Source organism: Bidens hawaiensis, unplaced genomic scaffold, assembly GCF_021521415.1.
Source record: "Bidens hawaiensis isolate Kalapana, Puna unplaced genomic scaffold, B.hawaiensis_p1.1 tig00001179_1, whole genome shotgun sequence".
NCBI classification, from domain to species: Eukaryota; Viridiplantae; Streptophyta; class Magnoliopsida; order Asterales; family Asteraceae; genus Bidens; species Bidens hawaiensis.
Genome location: NW_027491068.1, coordinates 2,906,956 through 2,928,700, shown reverse-complemented (window position 1 = coordinate 2,928,700; position 21,745 = coordinate 2,906,956). Strand labels below are relative to the sequence as shown.

The following is a 21,745-nucleotide window of genomic DNA, read 5'->3' as shown; positions in this document are numbered from 1 at the left end:
AAAAAAAATTCCATGCTAATACCAACCTTATTTTTTTTGGTGTACACCAAAAAAACTGATTTTTATGTTTATATATAAAAATTCCATGCTAATTTAAATTTTTTGTTGACCCCCTCGTGTGAGCCGCATCTTCCCATGACTGGGGTGATGTGGACCTAAACCCCATCCATTTATTAAAATCGTAGTTAAAAGCTAACAAAATTCATAAATTATTGTTTTATAAATAAGACAGCCACCTTATTCATATGAGACATTTAAAAACTTCATTTTTAAAAGAGGTAAATTTTGGGTTCAACTTGTGAAAAAAATAGAAGTTTTAGATAGGACGAGCTCAGTACCAAAAACCCCGGTATCAATTTTTCTAAAATCTTGGTACCGATACAAGTACACTGTACCTGTACCGAAAACTCAAAAGGTTGGTACCGATGGTGCCAAATTCGTCCCTAGTTTCAGGTTGGTCATATGGTTTTCTCACCTATGATTGGTTTTCTTTTGAAAGTGGAATGGAGATGATCAGGTGTGTCACTAGCTCATCAATGACCCAAATGGTCGTTAAAGAAAAAAATCATCATATCCTTCTTTTCTTCATGATATTTTTATACTAAAGTCTAAAACTGTAGTTTACTAAATAAAGATCCATTTTATATGAAGTTAAGACTTGATATCACTTTAACCAAAACACTTTCTAAGCAGTAGTTTTATCCCAAAACTTAGTACAAGTCACATTATTTAAATAAATCAAACTGAACACGTAGAAGTTTATAATTCAAAATTTTTATTAAATGACAAATGAATTACAAAAATCTAATAGAACAATCCCTCGACTCATCATAGAGATCTTAGTTGCGAAGATAACACTCTAGTTTATAATTGAAACTTTTATTGGTGATTTTAATGTAATCTAGTTATTTAGTTAATTGTATTTACTTAGGGCAATGAAAATAACAATATACATTTGATACGAGTTGTGAGGTATGGACTATAGTGTAAACTCGTTCAAGATTATTTTGATTTTAGACACCATTAAACCTTAAGGGTTCAAGGAGGCAACACCCTGGGTGGGATCTAAGCTGAGGGAAAATTTGGTTACCATGTTTGATAGCTTTTGAAAATTTCTAATGATATAATGTGGTTGCTTTGCTTGATTCGTTGGTAGTAACTCTGATCATTTATAGAAACTAATTATCAGTAAAAAGTTGTCTATTAGTACAGTAGCGGAGTTATATCACCGATACGTATTGTTTAATATTATGGCTCCTTTTTGTGTACTCCATGAGTCTACTTTAGTAAATATATACATATCATTTTTTACATTATTATTATTATTATTATAATAAATTAAAGTTAGAATGAATGTAAATGACATAATAGTTTAGATATAAGGAGTGTGTACTATAAAAAACCTTTAAGAACAAACTTACAAAAAAATGTTATATTATTTAACAATGTATGTGTGTTTTTCTTTTCTAATAGCACTATAAAGAATAACCACCAATAATGTGTAATAACTGAAATCATGTATTGAAGAAAACTTCTAAAAGATCTAACCTTTTAAGAGAATTAAATTTTTTTTGCTATACGTATTCATTGATTATTTTCAAAGGCAATTTTTTTCTATATTTTGAGACTTGAATATAAGACGCTTATTGTATATAAACATATCTAAAGTTAATTAAGTCTTCAATGTCAAGTAAAAGTGAAGAAACACTAATCGACCCCCGGGCAGATTACGAACAATCTGGGGGTTAAATATATGTTTCCCACGAGGATGAGGTCCAGCAAAGAAAGTTGTTCTTCAGGTGACCTGCAGAACAGACACCGTAAGCTCGTCACTGAGAAGGGGGGTTTATCCTTGTGACCACCCTCCGGCGTGAGAATCAGACTAGATTGCTCTGAATATAAGTGTATATTAAGAGATTGCTAGAGAAGATAAGATAATGAGATATCCGATGATGTCCTTACCATTCCAAGGTGTTAGAGTATTTATAGCCGAATGTAGGTTTCCAAGAAGGTACAGCCGGCTGAATAGTATCCCTGTTCTACCAACAGTGGGCTACGCACAAGCCATGCTGGTTGGTGGATAGGCTGCGGCCGATAGTGACAAGGCCGGCTGTATACTGTTCCTTTACTGCCGGCTATGCACTGTTCCACCAACTGTAGGCTACGCACGTCCCACAGTGAGGGTTGGTGAGTAGGCAGCGGCTAATAGTGACAAACAGTACTAGAGGGTGCTCCTCCTCGTACTATTGTCGGTGAGCTGTCACCCTATGATTGGTTCATGGGCTGTTTTGGTCAGATCGTCTATTTTGCCCATACCTTGGCAGGTATAGTACAAAAGATCTTCCAGAAGCATACGGACTGGCTCATTTGGGCGGGAGTATTTCCGCCTTGCTCATTCCTTCAGGTGACATTATTGAAGTATCGAGTTAGTGCCTTGTGCGTGTAGCCTTGCTATCAGTGCGGGTAGCCTTCCCTGATGGCTTGTATCCGCAGCTGCGGGAACAAGCGGGGTACTTCACCATTGGGAGGCTTTCCCTGCGGGAACAGCTGGCGTACTGCGCGTAAGGTCTTCTCTGAGCATGGTGGGTCCTGCGGAAGCAGTTGGTCTTTGCGCAGACGTCCCTCTTCAAAGTGAGTCTTGCGGGTCCAACTGGGCTCTGCTGGGACCTACCTCTTCAAGTCCCCCCAGTCCAATGTTCTTCTCATGAATTATTAATAAGTGAGGTGAACTTTTGGACTTTAGCAAGGGGTTTTGAAAAGGGTTTTTAGTTTTAAGGTTTTCCGTGGGGATTCTTCCCGCGGTTTTCCTAATGTCACGCAGAAATTCCTGACTTTTCTGCTTGATCTTTGGGTATGAAGCGGGTAGGTCTGTAACCTCCTCGCAAGTCAGGAGCGTTGAGTCCTACTTGTGTGGATTCTCCATGAGGTTTTGGAAGTTTTGAACATAGTGATCAATTATGTTAAAACCGCCAATTCCATCTTGGAGTTTCAAACAATATAGTTCTCGACGTTCCCGCTATGCGGGGATGTTATTCCCGTTTCCGCAAGCATGGCCCAGAAGATCCTTCTTGGTTTGAATTCCCTGCGGAGCGCTAAGTATGTGAAGGTTTTCGCCTTGACACTGTACCCGCACTCGTCTTACGGTTACTTTACTTCCAAGGTATTCCTGGCGTCAATTCCCTGCGGGTGCTAAGTATGTGAAGGGTTTTGCCTTGACACTGTACCCGCACTCGTCTTACAGTTACTTGGTTGCCAAGCTAAGGGGTATTTTCCCGCTTACTTTTGAATCTTTTTGAAATTTTGAAATTCGAAGAGTTGGTGAAAGGATAAGAACAGTCCAAATTGTTGAAACGTCATCCGACGGTTTCTTCTGACAGTGTCAGGACGTGCAGGAAGTTATGGCGACGTGACAGTATATGGTCATTCCAGGCGCTTTTTCAGGCGCGTGGGCGCGATTTTTCGGGCGCGTGGCCGCGAAATTAATGGCACGCGTCCTTTCAACAGCTGTTGCCAGCTTGCTCATTGCCACGTGTCATAGTTTCATTGCACCTGCGATTTCTCTCTCTTCCGCATTAAATTCATCGCATTAATTGCGGTGGGTATATAAAGGGGGAGAGGGTCCTTTGCAATCCACACTTTCACTTCTCTTCATCTTCTAAACGATTTCCGGCGAATACTCACTGTTCCGTCGAGCATTCTTCTGAAATCGTTTTTCTGTACCTCCAAACATGTCTTCTTTTGCCGAGGAGTCTGACGTGTTCGTCGAGAATCCTTCGTCCACTTCTGATAAGGACGATAAGAGTACAGCTGGCGAGTGCCAGTGTGCTCTTCCGGCCGACCTCTATCGGTACGTCGTCCGGAAGTTCATGCTCGAGTCGTTCGAGCCTGAGTTTCCGGAGCCACACCAGACGGTGTACGATGCCCCCCAGGGCAAGATAGGGGTGTACGCCGCATTCTTCGTTTATGGGAATCTCAGGTTCTCATTGACGAAGTTTGTATACCGTGTCTTGGAGAGGCACGGCGTGCATCTGACGGAGGTACACCCGATGGCGATCGCCAAGATCCGCCACTTTGAGTGGGTGTGCCTCATTCTGGGCGTGGAGCCCCATGCTGACCGCTTGATGACCTTCTATTCTTGGAGGTGCATCCAGGGGTGGTACACCTTGGTCAATCGGATCAAGGGGTTGAAGATCTGCGCTACCGAGCGTAGTCTTCGGTCGTGGAAGCGTGAGTTTTTTTATATCTCCGCTCGCGTCATCCCCCTTGCGATGACCTTTAAGAATGGGAGAGCACTCCCCGCCCTTCACGCCCTCAACTACCAGGAGGCGGAGTGGTTCGCCAAGATCTCCCGGGTCCAGACTCCGGTATACCGCTTTGCGGAGTCTGGGATGGTGATGCTTGGGATGAGCCGGGTGTGGAAGGAGGCGTCACAGGTTCCCATCGTCCTCGAATACGGTTTGAACTATGTCCCTTACGGTATGCTCTGTCTTCTTTGTTTATATAGGTTTGTCTTCTAACTGTTTCTTTTGTTTCAGAGGGGAACGACTTGCAATCGCTCCTGCATCCGCGGGAGGCTGATAGTCCCGCTCGGATGGGTACTCGTGCTCTAGATGAGAACGAGTTGCCCATCCTTGAACAGACGGCGGATAGGTTCGTGGAGGTCTACCCGCCAGGCCACGAGATCCTGAGCGCCAGGCGGCCAGGTAATGAGTTATTCAACTCTCGACCCCTCAATGCTGAAACCTCTGCTGGAATTCCTCTAATCTCCGCAGATGGTCCTCCGTTGGTGCGGAAGAAGAAGGCTGCCGGCGGGAAGGGGAAGGCGAAGGTTGCCTCCACTGCCGATCCGGTGCCTCGGTCTGATTCAGAGACCGAGAGCGAGGAGGTGGCGGGGAACCCTGGTGGTGATAAGACCACTGCTCCGGAGGCTGAGACGACTGTCACCTCCGAGCAGCCCAGGACAACGACGGTGAGCGGCGTGAAGAGGCCGGCTCCATCGGGTTCGTCCCCGCCTGTTCGCACTTTTAGGCTCAAGAAAACCCGTAAGTATAAACTTTACTTTTTAACTTCATATCTTTCCGCCATTATACTTATATCTTCTTTGTACAGGCGTGGATGCTACCGCATTCCAGGGTGGAGCAGGAGGAGCACCTCCGGACCCATGACGGTAGGCTTGGTCAACCTACCTGAGGCGGTGACCCAGGCGACTGCGCCTGCTTCAGTTGGTTCAGTTGCTCACCCAGTTGAGCCAACTGTTCCAACTGTGATGACATCTCCGCCGGCTGTCAGTGCCATATTTACTGAATCTTTCACTGAGCCGGCGGTGACTATTTCTGCGGGCTTCTCCGCAGCGGCGACCACGGTTGTGAGTTCACCTCCGGTGAGTTCACCTCCGTTGGTTTCTACCGCGGCGGCCTCCATGCCTCCTCCGACGTCAGCGGCTGCGGCCGATCATTCAGGTATGCTTGGGGCTTCTCGCCAACCTCTGCCTCCTTCCCATCTGCCTGACCTCTTGGATGGATTTCCCTTGGGTTCAGGTGATGGGTTTGGCGGCTATCGGCCTGTTGTCGACCCTACAGGTCCGTAGGGTTCTTTTGGCCTTTTTTTTTTTTTTTTTTTTTTTCCTAACTGCTTTTTGTTTTTTGCAGTGTCGGATTCCAATGAAGTGTATGTTCCACGATGGAACATCCGCCGAGGAACAACCCTTCGCACGCCTGTGGAGTGCGTGGAGTGGGCTCGTCACGCGGCTCACAGTGGTGCGTTGGGGGAAGCCATGGCTAGCTACCAGGAGGGTAGGCTAACCAATGAGCTTCGGGTTCTCCTGGCCCGGATGCAGCCGCGCGTTGAGCTGCTTTGTCGTGAAAACGACAAGTTAAAAGCAGCTCGTATCCAAGAAGTAGCTCAGGCGCGGGCTGTCCGGGAGGAGAATAGGAGGCTCTCCGCCGTTGCTGCGGAGAAGGAGAAGGCCTTCAAGGCCCTTGAAGTTGAAGTTCAGGCCCGTCTCGAGGCCCGTTCCAAGGCTGCCCAAGCTGTTAACGAACAGCTTCGGCTGGCTAAGGAAACTGCTCGGAACGCAACTGAAAGGGCCACCAAGGCTGAAGCTGTTGCTGAGCCTCTACGCCTCGAGAATGAGGAACTTAAAGCCAAACTAGAGGTGCTCCAACAAGCTCATGATGCCTTAGCGATGGAAGACGCCAAGAAGCTCCAAGAGATCTTGGACCAGAGGGGGGTGCTTGACCACACTGAGCGGAAGCTAAAGGGCGTTGAAGAGGCTGCGGCTAAAGAAGTGTTGCTTGCCAACCTCAACAAAAGTGAAGCCGAACGCGCCCGTAATCAAGCTCAAGCTGCCCTCCAGGAAGCTCTGGTTACCAAGGAATGGCTTCTTCGAGAAGCGTTGTCTCAGGTATGCGTAATTTCATATCTTTACACTTTTCTTTGCACATAGAAAAGGTTCTGACACTTGTATTTTTTCTTGTAGGTTGTGCATCGAGTCTTCACGGACACATCATACGACGATGCCATGAGCGCAGCCCTCAACGCTTCTCACGAGGATGGGGAAAAGGCCGGCTTCCTGCTTGGTCTAGGGTTCGTTGAGAAAGGCATCCCGCCTTCCAACTTCCCTTTGTATGATGTGGATACTGAAGCTGTTTATGACTAAGCAGTGAACCAGTATGCCGCCTTCCCGCATCCGGTGGTGGACAAGGTGAACGAAGTTGCTGCTGCTGATGATGGGCTAGCTATCCTTAAAGCTTTCCTTGAACCGCCACGCTCTACTGATGGTGCGGGTCCAAGTGGAAGTGGTCCTGAAGCTTGATCCTGAAGATCCCTTTCCACCATTAGAGTAGATTTTTATTTTTGTATAGCTTCTTTTGTATGCGGGTATGCACTCAGCAATCTTTGTAATATTTGAATTTTGATGGAATAAAGATTATGTGCTAATTCCTTGCCTTGTTTATTTTACGCATGTTTTGATTTAACTTAGCAATTTCTTTAGTACTTAGATAAGTTAACTTTTTAACGTGGCAGATTATAAGTTTATGTTTCGCTTCCTCTTTCATGATTGTGCGGGTATGATCGTCACTTACACTTAGGATGGCTTAACTTTACTTATATCTGACCTGCGTGGAAGTTTTCCTCATCTTTTCCTTTGAAATTTTCTAAGTGTTTAGAATAAGTTAACCTTTGAACGTGGTAGATAATAGGTTGAAGTTTTGCTTCCTCATTCGTGATTGTGCGGGTAAGACCGTCACTTGCACTTAGTAGGATGGCTACACTTTGCCTACATCTGACATGCGTGAAGGTTTTCCTTTTCTTTTGAAATTTTTACCGTTTTGTGTTTATGCGGGTTTTGCCGCCTTCCACACGTAACGACTTACTTCTTCCCATATTTATGCGGTGAATACCGGCACATCAGTGTGGGAAGTTCATAAGTATAAAGGTAAGGCTATCAACACATTGTGAAAGGAGAATCATTTCTATTAGAAGTGGCTCTAGGACTTTTCTTTACAAGTTTGGAATTGATCTACATATAACATTTGCGTAATTGAGCTCCATTCCATGTTCTTGGGATGGGAGTGCCATCGAGCCTTTCGAGCCGGTATGCGCCCTTTCCCAGAACTTCTTTGATAATGTATGGCCCTTCCCAGACCGGGGCCAGTTTTTCTGGGCGTTGTTGGTTCGAAGCCTCGTTGTTACGCAGTATGTAGTCTCCTATATTGAAGTTGCAGAGTTTTACCCGCGTGTTGTAGTACTTTTGCATTTGTCGCTTGTAGTTCTCTTCACGCACTGCGGCTAAGTCTCTGCGTTCCTCGGTTAGCATAAGGTCTAACCGTCTTTCCGCATCATTGTCTCCTGGCTGAATCAAGACCCTTGGTGAGGGTAAACCAATTTCGACCGGGACCATGGCTTCAGTGCCATAAGTGAGACTGAACGGGGTTTCTCCCGTACTGGCCTTTTTCAGCGTTCTGTTTCCCCAAAGGACGTGCGGAAGCTCGTCCACCCAGCCGGATCTGTGTTCCAAGAGTCTTTTCTTTATACCTTCGACGATGCTCTTATTTGCTCTTTCTACCTCACCATTACCCTGCGGGTGCGCCACTGAGGTAAAAGTGTGGGTGATTTGAAGTTCTTCCAGCCACTTTTGTAGCTTCTTGTCAGCAAAGTTGGTGCCGTTATCGCTCACCAAATTCTGTGGAAGTCCAAAACGACAAATAATAAATTCCCAAATAAATTTTTTGATATGTTTCGCGGTTGTTTGGGCTAAGGGTTTTGCTTCTATCCACTTGGTGAAGTAGTCGATGGCTACCACTAGGAACTGAACATTTCCTGCTGCTGTAGGAAATGGGCCTGTCACATCGATGGCCCACTTCTGAAATGGTCATGAAGAGGTGACTGGAACAAGTTCATTCTTCGGGCGATGCGTGTTGGGTGCGTAGAGCTGACAAGACCTGCACTTTCTGATGTATGCCAGCGCATCCGTATGCATCCCCGGCCAAAAGTATCCCGTGTTGTTTAGCTTAGCTACAACAGCGTGTGGACCTGTGTGTACTCCACAGATGCCTTCGTGTACTTCCCTTAGGAGGTAGTCAGCATCTTGGTTGTCCACACATCTTAAGAGTGGGCCAAGAAAGTTACGTCTGTAAAGGATGTCATCGATGAGTTGATAATTCAGTGCTTTACAGCGTAGTTTTCTTGCCTGTGTTTTTGACTCTGGTAGTGTACCTGCCGCAAGGTAATTTATTATTGGTGTCATCCACGTTTCTGTGACGGTTTGGATGACACAAATTTCCTTGTGCGGGACTGAAGGTGCCTCGAGGAGTTCAATGCGGATGTCCTTTCCCAAGTGGGTGAAGGCTAATGATGCAAGCTTGCTTAACGCATCCGCAGATTTGTTTTCACTACGCTTGACGTGTATGACTTTGCAATCGTTAAAATCGCGCATAAGGGTTTTTGCTTGTGCGAGGTACAGGGCCATTGTGTCGTTCACAGCCGTGTACGTCCCGTTGATTTGGTTGGCTACTAACATGGAATCCACGTGGGCTTCCAAGTGTTTCACTCCCATCTTACGCGCAATTCTCAGCCCGACCAAGAATGCTTCATACTCGGCTTCATTATTCGTACTTGGAAAATCCAGTCGAATAGCGTAAGTGTATTCTTGGCCTGCTGGGTTGGTTAGTTTCAGCCCTGCGCCTGAACCCTCGTTACTGGCTGCTCCATCAGTGTAGAGTCGCCAGACATCATTGATGTCCTGTGCTGGAGAGGGTTGAGCCTCTTCCTGGAACTCTTTCTCCCGCGATGCAGGAACTTCCGCAATAAAGTCGGCCAAAACCTGGCCTTTTATGGCTGGTCTTGGCTTATACTTTATCGCGTATTCCCCCAACTCAATTGCCCATTTGGCTAGGCGTCCCGATAACTCGGTTTTACGTAGAACGTTTGCAAGTTTGAAGTTGGAGAGAATGGTGATTGGGTGACCCTGAAAATATCGTCTTAACCTGCGTGAAGCGTGTATAAGTGCCAAGACTAATTTTTCGAGGGTAGAGTACCGGGTTTCTACGTCTGTTAGGATACGGCTGACATAATAGATTGGCATCTGGATGCCTTTCCGTTCAACTAGCAGGACCGCCCCGGTTGCTCTATCTGTTGCGGAAAGGTATAGGATTAACTCCTCCCCCGCTTTTGGTGCTGTGAGAGTTGGGAGTTCGATCAACCGTGACCGAATCTCCAGAAAAACTGCTTCCGCTTCTTGTGTCCAGCGGAAGTGCGTTTTCTTTAAACAGTTTCTCAACGTTGACACGAAAGGAAACGACTTATCCGCGTGGTTTGCCAAAAAGCGATTAAGTGCGACTAGTCGTCCATTCAGTGTCTGAGCCTGTTTGATGGTAGTAGGTGATTCCATTTTGATAATGGCTTCGACCTTTTCAGGGTTCGCTCTGAAGCCATCTTTAGTGACGATGACCCCCAAGAACTTCCCTTCTTCCATTCCAAAGGCACACTTGCTCGGGTTGAGCTTCATGTTTATCTTCCTGAGCGTGTTGAAGGTTTCTTCGATGTCTTTCAACATCGCTTCTGCGTCAGGGCTTTTGATGACCAAGTCATCCATGTAGACTTCCAAGTTCCTCCCAATTTGGGCATGAAACTGGTTGTCCATCAGGCGTTGGTATGTGGACCCGGCATTCTTAAGTCCAAATGGCATCATTTGATAACAAAATGTGCCATCGGGCGTCCGAAAAGCGGTTTTGTCCTGATCATCAACGGCCATGTGGATTTGATGGTACCCCTTATGCGCATCAAGGAAGCATTTAAGGCGAAACGGTGCTAACGAATCCACCTTGAGATCAATTTCGGGTAACGGATAACAATCTTTGGGGCATGCTTTGTTTAAGTCCTTGAAATCTATGCACATGCGCCATTGTTTGTTATTCTTCGGTACCATAACGGGATTTGCAACCCATGTTTGATATCTGCTAACGCGTACGATGCCTGCGTCAAGGAGTTCCTTGACTTGGGTCCTACACGCGTTAGTTTGTTCTGGCCCCATTACTCTGCGCTTTTGTACGACGGGCGTAACAGCCGGATCGCACTTGAGCTTATGCTCTGCCTTACTTCGGGGTACACCAGTCATGTCAGCTGGTGTCCACGCGAAGATGTCAGCGTTTTTCTGTAGTAAGCGTTTGAGTAAGGTGCGTGTGGGATCAACAACTGTTGGGCCAATGGTAACGGCCTGGTCAGGGTATTTGCCATTGAAGGCCCATCTTTCCGGTTCGGTGATGGTTGGTTTAGCCATCTTTGGTTTGGGTTTAGATGAGACAGATGCGATGCATACCTGGGGAATGCCGGTGATCATCGCTACACCCTCAGCTGTTGGCCATCCCATCATGCCGTGGACTGAAGATACCACGGCGTTGAATCTTGCCATCCTGTCTCTTCCGAAGAGAATGTCGTATGTGTGGTGTGGCTTCCTCATCACGACAAAATCCACATCTTCTGTGCGTGAGTGATTCCCGTTCGTAAGAGTGACGGGGAAAGATAGGATACCCAGGGGGGTGTTTGTGCTGCCGTCGAACCCTTCCATCGAGGCGTAGACCGTTTCCAGGCGTTCCTTGTCTTCGTCATCTAGCTTGTCGAAGAACTGCCTGTACATCACCGTTGACGAGGCGCCATTGTCAGCAAGAGTGCGAGAAGTGATGTAGTGCCCCAGCTGGCTTTTGATGACGATAGGGCCTTCTTTGCTGGGTCCTCCAGGCACTCGCGGGAAGCGCACCTCAGCTTCCTTCCACGCGCATGGTTCTGTCGCTCGCCTTTTTCATCCTCTGATGTTGCCATGAACCATGTTGATGCTGATGTCAACGGGCTTTCGTCCGTTGCCTCTGTACCGGTTATCATTCCTTCCTCCCTTCTTGATTGATGCCACAAGGTGTGCAAGTCTTCCATCATTGACGAATGTTTTGACAATATCCTTCAAGGATGTACACTCCTCCGTACTATGACCCTTTGTCCCGTGGAAGTCACAGGATTTGCTTTGATCCGCATTAGGTCGCTGCCGGATCATTGGAGCTTTTGGCCATGGTAGTTTTTCGGTGGCAAATATCTCCGTGACGCTTTTGGTGAGTGGCGTCCACCGGTGTTTTCGGCTTGAAGGGTGTGTTATCCCTTCCGCCAACAAGAGGGCGAGAGCTGGATGAGGTGTCAAAGTTTACCCTTGACTGCCAAATACCTAGCTTCCTCTTTTTGTTCTGCCGGGCGATCCGAACATTGTTTTCTCTGGTCCTCTGCGTGTAGAGGTGTGTACTCTGGGGAAGATCCCTACCCAGTTGCTTCTCTGTCTCGGCAAAGCGCTTGGCCGCCGTCATGATGGCATCCCATGTGGATGGCATGCCGTCCTTACCCGTCAACGTGCGGATAAGCTCTGGGTATTCGGCGCCCTGGATGAAAGCGGCGCGAACAAGATCTTCACTTATGTTGCCCAGACTCAGCTTTTTGGAGTTGAAGCGAGTGATGAAGTCTAGTAAAGATTCATCCTCCTCTCTAACGCAGTTGAGGATCGTCCACTGTTCTTCAGTATATTTCCTCTGTTGGCTGAAGTGTTGGCTGAACTTGTTCTGAAAGTCCGCCCAATCATAGATGTGGTGGACTGGTAAACGATCAAACCATGCCCTGGCCGCTCCAACCAGTGTCATCTGGAACATATAACACCACGTGGGTTCCGTCCAGTTACTGACGGTTGCCCCCGCAATGAATCTGTTCAAGTGATCGTCTGGGTCGGATAGACCATCATAAGTGCCGATGTTGGACATTTGTTTGGCACTTCTCGGGGCGATTGCTTCCGCAATGTCCCTTGCAAACTTGGACTTTCCTGCATTTGTAGCAGTTGGTCTAAAGGTTTTGGAGAAGTCACGTGGGTTTCTCCCCGCGTTTGTTGGTTTAAAGGTTTCTCCAAAATTCCTTGTCGGTTGGAAGTCCGTTTCCTTACGCTTCCCTTTTGCCTTATGGCGAGGGTTTGCGTCGGTATCGGATTCTTCCCGCTCATCGTCCGAGTACTCGCACTCACTGTTCATGTTGAGATGTTGGCGAGTACTGCCGAATTCGTCAGCCTGTTGAAGTGAACGCAAGCGTTCATCCAACTCAGCTTGGAACTCTTTCTGACGTGCTTCGGCCCACGCCTTAACTTGATCGAGTGTTTGGCGAGAGACCCTCATCCGTTTCTCCAACTGGGCATCAGTGAACCCCAGTGAAATATTGTTTACTGCACTTGTCCCGGCTTGGGTAACCGGGGTAGTGTTCGTAAAATTTGTATAACCGCCGGTGTTCCCCCCAGTTGCTGGGGTTGTGGTTACCGGGGTTTCTTGGTCACTTACTGGCTTTGGGACCGGAGTAACGTTAACCATTTCTTTAGAAATTTTGAAAAAACTAAGAATTAGTTCTAGATTTTACCCACGGATGGCGCCAATGAAGAAACACTAATCGACCCCCGGGCAGATTACGGAAAATCTGGGGGTTAAATAGATGTTTCCCACGAGGATGAGGTCCAGCAAAGAAAGTTGTTCTTCAGGTGACCTGCAAAACAGACACCGTAAGCTCGTCACTGAGAAGGGGGGGTTCCTCCTTGTGACCACCCTCCGGCGTGAGAATCAGACTAGATTGCTCTGAATATAAGTGTATATTAAGAGATTGCTAGAGAAGATAAGATAATGAGATATCCGATGATGTCCTTACCATTCCAAGGTGTTGGAGTATTTATAGCCGAAGGTAGGTTTCCAAGAAGGTACAGCCGGCTGAATAGTATCCCTGTTCTACCAACAGTGGGCTACGCACAAGCCATGCTGGTTGGTGGATAGGCTGCGGCCGATAGTGACAAGGCCGGCTGTATACTGTTCCTTTACTGCCGGCTATGCACTGTTCCACCAACTGTAGGCTACGCACGTCCCACAGTGAGGGTTGGTGAGTAGGCAGCGGCTAATAGTGACAAACAGTACTAGAGGGTGCTCCTCCTCGTACTGTTGTCGGTGAGCTGTCACCCTGTGATTGGTTCATGGGCTGTTTTGGTCAGATCGTCTATTTTGCCCATACCTTGGCAGGTATAGTACAAAAGATCTTCCAGAAGCATACGGATTGGCTCATTTGGGCGGGAGTATTCCCGCCTTGCTCATTCCTTCAGGTGACATTACTGAAGTATCGAGTTAGTGCCTTGTGCGTGTAGCCTTGCTATCAGTGCGGGTAGCCTTCCCTGATGGCTTGTATCCGCAGCTGCGGGAACAAGCGGGGTACTTCACCATTGGGAGGCTTTCCCTGCGGGAACAGCTGGCGTACTGCGCGTAAGGTCTTCTCTGAGCATGGTGGGTCCTGCGGAAGCAGTTGGTCCTTGCGCAGACGTTCCTCTTCAAGGTGAGTCTTGCGGGTCCAACTGGGCTCTGCTGGGACCTACCTCTTCAAAAAGCATATTGAGTTCATCTGTAACTTGGTTGTCAAAAGACTAACTTTATAAAAAAGGAAAACAAAGTAAAATTAACCATAGTGATTTTAAAAACAAATATATGTTTATTTAGATCTATCTAACCAATAAAATTGTGTGGTGTATTTTATCCATGTAATATTGGTTTTGTTTTATTAATATTTATTTAACCATATACAATTTTTTTAAATTACATTTATCACCACATTGATTTTCTTTTATTTGCTTAAAACTAATCTATTTGTCATGTTTTTTTAGTCCCTAACCGAATCGACATTGGTTCATGATTTAACCAGTCAACCAATATCATGCTTTACGTGTTAAAACAATGCTTCTATAATTTTATGTAGGGTGTCAATCGCATCTATTTGTCGAGTTTAGCATCAACGAGTTGTATTGCTCAACCCAAACTCGACGTGTATATACACATTCATGTATAAAACTTTAACCCTAAGTCGCACATGCTTAAAATCGTGTAACCTGAACACTACTCGTTTAAGCGGTATAACCCATTTATCTAAATGCGTTAAACAAATTTACGAGTAGTAATCAAGCTGTAAACAGGTTAATCAAATGGTAAAAGTAAAAATAGGTGACCCGTTTACTTTAAAGCAGTTCAACCTATAACTAGCTTTAGGCTGCCGAAAGTACCGGTAGTTCAAACTTCAAAGCAATAAAGAGTACAGTTCAAGCATCAAAAAGCTTTTGTGAACCTTCCCAAATCGACAGAGAGATCTGTATGTAAAATAAATCAAACAATAATAATAATAATAATGAACAGAGATCCGGTTGCAAGCAGTCGTTCAAAGGTTTTAGATGACTTGAAATCTAGATACACCTGCATACATGAACCTGCTGCAAGTCCAGATATTAATAATAATGGAAGAAGAAGAAGATATTTAACATCTCTTAGGGTTTTTGTCAGTCGAGAGGTTGAAGAGCCTCAATCTCCTCTACCTACCACTAGTAAGTTTCGTTTTATTTGACTAGTTATTTATTTTCATAACCCTAACCCTAGCATCTGATTGATTGATTATTTGTAATTTTATAATTATAATATTCTTACAGACGACTTTTGTGATTTGAGTCAACTCTTTTGACAACGATGTTTAGAGTATAATTTTTCAGTTTCTTAGTTGAATAATTGATTTCTAAACTGATTTTACTTGATTAATTGATTTATTAGTAAGTAAACCTAATTTGGAAACATAAATATGAATGGAAATTGATTCATTTATAGCCATGCTTGATACAAACAGTTATTTAATTTCATCATACAACTACTAATGTGACACGAGTTTAAATGTACTATATGTTAAACATTATTAATTTGCTTAATGGATTCTTAATGTGTGTGATTTACATATTCTTAGGTTCATCTATGCCGACTGTCGATCCAAACATCATTAAAGAGAAAGTTACGTCTGCACTCAAGCTTATAACTTTCCGTGAACCACGTGTGCTGGTTCAGTTTTGGTCACCAGTTGCAGTCCGGAAACGCTGCTTGCTAACCACTTTGGACCAACCGTTTGGTCTCGGTGTGGTTGATGAAGGGCTGTACTTGTACAGGTTGGAGTCTGAGAATCGTGTGTTTGTTGTGGATGGTGAACATAGAGAAGAGTTGGGTCCTCCCGGTCGTGTTTACCGACAAAAGTTACCGGAATGGAGTTTGGACGTACACGGGCTATCAAGCAGACAAGATAGGGCTGCTTATAACATCCATGGGTATATTAACTTGCCTGTATTTGAACCAATCAGTGGTTGTTGTGTAGGCGTGCTTGAAATTATAACATCATCAAAGTATATTGATTATGCTTTTGAGGTTCAGCAAGTCTGCAGAGCACTCAAGGTAGCTAGCTACCATGTTCTTATTTTCATTCACTCTATATATGATACATGCATGCACGCATTCATACATACGTACGTGTACCATTATTTTATTTATTTTTTAAATGATTATATGTCTGCTCTGCAGGAAGAGAATCTGAAGTCGCCAAACGTGCTTGAAGATACCACCTTCTATGTGAGTTATGTACATAGCTAAATATATGCATAGTTGTGTATGTATGTGTTTATTTCATGTGAGTTTATCTTTGAAATTTCAGGCGCGTGTTAAAGATGAAAGGAGGAAACTTGAGTTGGAAGAAATCTTCGGGGCTATAAAGATGGTTTGTGATATTCATAACCTACCTCTTGCTCAGACGTGGGGTCTGTGTGGATACAGTAGTGTAGTGGCTAATTCTGGGAATCTTGTAAAGAGTTGTAGTAGCTTTAGTAGAAACTGTATAGGTAAAGTCTGCATGTCAACCGCTGGTCTACCGTTCTATGTGCGAGACTTGAGCATGTGGGGACTCCATGAAGCGTGCGGATCGCGACACCTGGAAAAATCACAAGGACTTGCTGGGAGATCATTGTTGTCTCGTGGTGTATGTTTTTGTGGAGATGTGAGTAAACTAGGTGAAGATGAGTATCCATTAGCTCCGTATGCACGTATGCATGGGATAACTAGTTGTCTAGCTGTCTATCTCAAGAGTGTTGAAGTGGATGATGAATATGTGGTAGAGTTGTTTTTGCCAACTCAGAGCGAAAACGAGGCTGAGTTACAAAGTTTGGTGATTACATTAAAACAGCAGATTAAGAATGTTTCTAGGATACAACTAGGTGATATCTCGTGTCCCCAAGTTATCGGGGGAGTTTCGATTAATTGGAATCTCGAGTCTCCAACTTTGACTGAAAAACGAGAGGTACCACTACCACCATCGTTGCAAAACTTAAATCTAATGGCAGAGAATGGAAATAATGATTGTGATGTTAATGTTGATGTGGAGCATATGGAGGAGGAAGATAGGCCATCAAATTCTGCTGCAGGGATAATTGAGAATGTGGTTGTTTCTTATATGGATGTTGGGAGTGAAGATGCTGATATTATTAATAATGGGAAAGTGATGGAAAACCACATTGATTATTCCAAAGAACTAGTCAGAAAAAAGAGAAACGACCGGTCAGTTAGTTTAGAAGAAGATAAGCCGACAAATTCTGCTGCTGTAGGGACGGACCAGAATGTTGTTGTTCCTTATTTGGATGTCGGGAATGAAAATGTGGATATTAATAATAAAGGGAAAAGGAGGGAAAAATACATTGACTTTTCCAAAGGACCGATTAGAAAAAGGAAGAGGACCGACAGGTCAATTAGTTTAGAGGAAATCAGCAAACATTATGGAAAAACAATGGAGGAAGCTGCAGAGAGCCTTCATGGTGAGTTAATAGCTTGTTTGTGATGTCTAGAGGTGGCAGGTTTGACCCGGTCGAATGGGTCAATAAGTCAAACTAAAAGATTTAACTAAAAAAATGAACCAGGTCAAATGGGTTGAAAGTTATTCGAAGTGTATTCAAATGCATAAATCATCAAAATAATTTTATTTAAGGAAGTTGAATACTTGAATTATTATTGATATAGTTTTTCACTTTTTCTAGTCACTTAACACATTAATTATGGGAATATTGCACGTGGTGCTCCCCGAATTTTCCAGCTTCTTACATTAAGGCCACCCATATATTGAACGAACCTGCACTGTAGGGGCGTAGGCCACATGGTATTTGTATTATTTAGGCCAATTCTAGCAAAAATAAGACTGGATAAAAAGTGAGTTGACCTGAGTTGTAATTTAAAATGTTTTTGGTCTGAAATACTGAATTGGTACAAGTGAAACCATATTTATACTTGGGTAGCCCAGAAAGTAGTTCCAATATATGGGTGTGAATAATGAACTTGAAGACATGGGGTAGGTGGGTCTTTACATATAGTATCCTTAATCATAAAAAGTGTGTAGGACTAGTTTTATCCTGCACTAAAAGTTAACCATTTTGACCTAGGGTCGTTCAAAAGAATTGCTAAACTGAAACTGGACCACGAACCAAACCGAAAAGACAAAATGTTCAAGTGTGGATTTATTTAGGTGGCTCGGTTAACCAAGCCAAGAAAGGTGTCTCATTGTTTGGTTCGTTTTAGGTTTGGTACTTTAAATAATGTGATTAACGGAACTGAACCCTTAATATGCATACATTATACTAGATTAGAAATATGTGATAGGTTGAATAAATGAAATATAAAATCGTTAGTAATGAAGATTTGGGAATTTTAAAACAATATTCGAGATAGGATATGACTGAAATTACTCATTGTATGTTATGTTTCATTACTATTGCTTCTTTTTTAATCAACTTTTTTAAATAAAAAAATAGAATAGAAAGGGGTGAAATGAGTGAAGCGGAAAAAGAATCTTGGGCTCACAAAATTGTGACATGTGTTGTAACAAGTTACTTGTCTGTTAGGTTTAGATAAGGAAGCCTAGTGGTGTAAACGAGCCAAGCTCGCTCATTTCAATCTCTATTTCTAAAGCTCGAGCTCGGCTTGTTACTATGTATTGGATAATTAATTGTTGTATTTATATAATAATATATACAATAATACTTATTATGTGATTGTATATCTATATTCTAAAATAAAAAAGGATTTTAATTATAAAAATAATGTTTTTAGGCTCGCGATCGGTCAACCGAACTGAAAACACCACTACTTTTATCCAATATGCCAGTCCAACATGTCCCTTTTGCCACCTCTAAATTGTTGTCTATTTTTGTCAGCTTGCCTTCTAACATTCTCAATCTCACCTTTGACCTTTTACATTGCAGTCAGCCGGTCAACTTTAAAACGCATTTGCAGGAGTCATGGAATACCAAGGTGGCCATATACCAGGACTCCCAGTGAAACCAAGCCCCTTCTCAAGCCAGATGCATCCAACCGGGCCCTTACTACCCTCGTTTTAGGGACAACAAACATAACTTATGATCCTGTCACTCTTACTGAGCCCGGTAACCATACTTCCACACTTGTACCACACCCCAAGGAACCAAAAGATCCACCTACAACCGTCAGAGTCAAGAATATCAAGAACCCTACAGCAGACACTTATACGTTTAAGGTAACGCACCAAAATAACACTGTAAAGTTCTCATTCAGACCGTCAGATGGACTGGAAAAGTTGGAGAAACTGGTTGCAGCACGGTTTCAGGTCAGCCATGGAAGCTTTAGCCTGAAATATGAAGATGAAGATGGTGATGTGATATTGATTGCGTGTGACAATGACTTGACTGCATCGCTGGATGCGTTTAGACAACCAGATGCTCAAACGGTGATCAGGTTATCGGTTTGGCCCGTTGTGCAACAGAACCCTGATGCTTAGAGCTTAGTTTTGTGTAATTTATGGTGCATGTAGATTATAGATTGTTTAGTTGACCCTTGTAACTGTAAAAGGTAGTTAAAGTTGGAAAAATGGTTCAATTTGGAATGTCAACTCTGGTATATTTATTCTGAACTACATAAATGTAATAAGATGATGTCATCGTTTGATCTTATTTACAGAATATAAATTTTTAAAATTAGTTTTAAAATAATTACAATTGGGAGGACTTTTTGGGAATATAATTCTATAAAGTAACATGTAAATAAAAAAATAAGTTGTTCTAAGTGTGGTGGACTGAAACAAATATATAATATGGTATGGTCCCATTTTGTCATAAAGGGCAGCAGGTCACTGTGTTTATCTTTTTGTGATCTGGGCCAATACATTGACCCTGTTTGGACTTTTAAATGTTTTGGTTTATACATATAAGTGATAAAACCATTGACTTTTTTTTTTAAAGTTTTGCAACTGTTTCAAATAACAAAACTTTCTTGTCACAAGATTTATAAAATATAATTTTTGGTGTAATTTTAGTTATTTTAATATCTGAAAATAACCGAAACAACTTTAGAATTTAGAATTTATATTTGATCCATTAGTTGAGTCTTTCATGACATGAATTGCAAAAAGGTACCATTAGACTGGTTACATACTTACATGAAAATCATTAAAACAACATATAATTAATCTCTAACAATTGTAGGTGTATTTTTGTTAAAGTACACACAAAAACAATATATGTTATTGTATGGAGTGGTTAGAATGTTTGGGGATCGGATCTATTAAAAAACGTGTTTGAATGGGTCCCTCGTCAATCCCGCTTTTCCTTATATAGATAATGGGATACAAAAAGAGTTGACTGGCGAGCCGTATGAGATAGGAAACTCTCAAGTACGGTTAAGTCAATGATTATAAATACTCTTTTATCACCACGTTGGTTGGGGTTAAACCACACCCCTTATAAGTTAAAAAGACTCAAGGTATGACAAACCGGTAAATCTCAATTATATGCGAGCGTAGATTCAAGGATGTCATAATTATAGCCTAATGTATTTACTTTAATATTTAATTTTCGTAGTTCTCTACTTTAAATTGGTTGCCTGTTATGCAGGATGTCCAATTGAGTAACTGACTCATAAGCATACAATGTTATAATGAACATACTGGAAACGATGAGGGGTCCGAGGATTATATGCCCCCTTAATGATTTTGATGAAGATGACATGGTACGAGCAAGCAAACGAAATACGTTGTGGTATGTATTTCAAATTCAAAAAACAAATGTAAGTTTAAATATAACAATACTAAACTTAATTTGGTTCTAAACATAACAAGATGAACCTTATAAGTTGGTTCTAGACATATAAATAAAATAAGAGAAGTGGCTTAATCAAACAGGTGAAAGATGACTGACTATTGCACCAGAATAGGACCTGAATCAAAAATAGAAAATATTATGACATCAACAGTTGATTCTATATATTTCTAGTCATCACATATTCACATTATTATGTCTTTATGTATATCAGTATATGGGAAGCTAGGAAAATCATTAACTTACAGTTTGGATGAGCATCTGCAGCATCTAAATCACAACATTCCTCTCGATCACAGCACCTGTAATTATATATACGCTTCCTCTTAGCAATGCGTTAATTTTAGTGATCATATAAGTGTTAATACCTCGGTCAAGGTGGCTTTTGGAGAACTACTTAGCAAATACTTTTGAACTTCAGGAGACATAATAACTCTTGTGTGTTTGTGCTGCACAAAAGTAGCAACTTCTGGAAGAAGCGTCAAACTCTCTAAGTTAGCAAGTGGGCAAGGTCGGTGCGAGATTAGTTCCTCAGATGAATTCAGACGCTGCACAAATTAAAGTCTATATATTCAAGACAACTATATACATATAAGGCTAACTGTTACTACTTACTAGTTACTAACCTCAATGATTTCCATGCTCAATGTAAGATGTTTGACATTGCGAAACTGTTGAAGCAGATTAACAATGGTAGGAGCATACGAGCCACTTATACACTCTAGACGACTGTGAAAAGAAAGGTGTGCGTTTTCCAAACAAGGGAAACCATCTCCTGTTGTGAACATCTGAGGACAAAAGCCAAAAAAGTGCAAGGAAGCAAGCTCGGGTGCTGAAACGTGGAATCGTCCTCCATTGACAGTATGCGTAAAACACTCTCCTTTTTCAAGCGTGAGGTTAGAAAGCTGCGGATGACTAATCCTTAAAACAGGCGATCCGGTCATTCTGTAGCTAAATAAGGTGAGGTTCTTCAAGTTGGGGCACATGGAGAGAAAGCCATCGTATAATGTGATACTATGAAGAAGCAAAGTTGTTAGAGATGAAAACCGTTGTGCGGATGTGAGTACGATCTCCTCGTCAAAAAGGCCACATGACCCCCTTAAGGAGAGATGTTCGAGAGTCTTGGAACCCGAAAGAGAAAGAGGGAACGCGACTCTCTCGTCGTGGGAATATTTTTTGTTTTTCTTAAACAAACATGCAATGGTTAGTTGTTGGACGTTAAGGGAGAATGCATGGTTGATA

The 21,745-nt window shown here is 43.1% G+C and overlaps 1 protein-coding gene across 1 annotated transcript; it reads left to right on the top strand.

The window, feature by feature from the left end:
- The first annotated feature begins 14,718 nt into the window (after positions 1-14,718).
- On the top strand, positions 14,719-19,475 carry LOC143562059 (protein NLP6-like). Its single transcript, XM_077049978.1, has 5 exons — positions 14,719-14,911; positions 15,319-15,794; positions 15,921-15,968; positions 16,051-17,200; positions 18,638-19,475. Exons 1-5 carry the CDS (start codon positions 14,719-14,721, stop codon positions 19,186-19,188), a joined length of 2,418 nt encoding a protein of 805 aa, XP_076906093.1. The 3' UTR covers positions 19,189-19,475.
- Positions 19,476-21,745: the final 2,270 nt, after the last annotated feature.

Excerpts from the sequence above, each read along its gene's own strand:
- LOC143562059 (XM_077049978.1), top strand. The coding sequence starts at position 14,719 with ATGAACAGAGATCCGGTTGCAAGCAGTCGTTCAAAGGTTTTAGATGAC. Across the intron at positions 14,912-15,318 it reads ATCTCCTCTACCTACCACTA|GTTCATCTATGCCGACTGTC; the intron begins GTAAGTTTCGTT and ends ACATATTCTTAG. Across the intron at positions 15,969-16,050 it reads TTGAAGATACCACCTTCTAT|GCGCGTGTTAAAGATGAAAG; the intron begins GTGAGTTATGTA and ends TTGAAATTTCAG.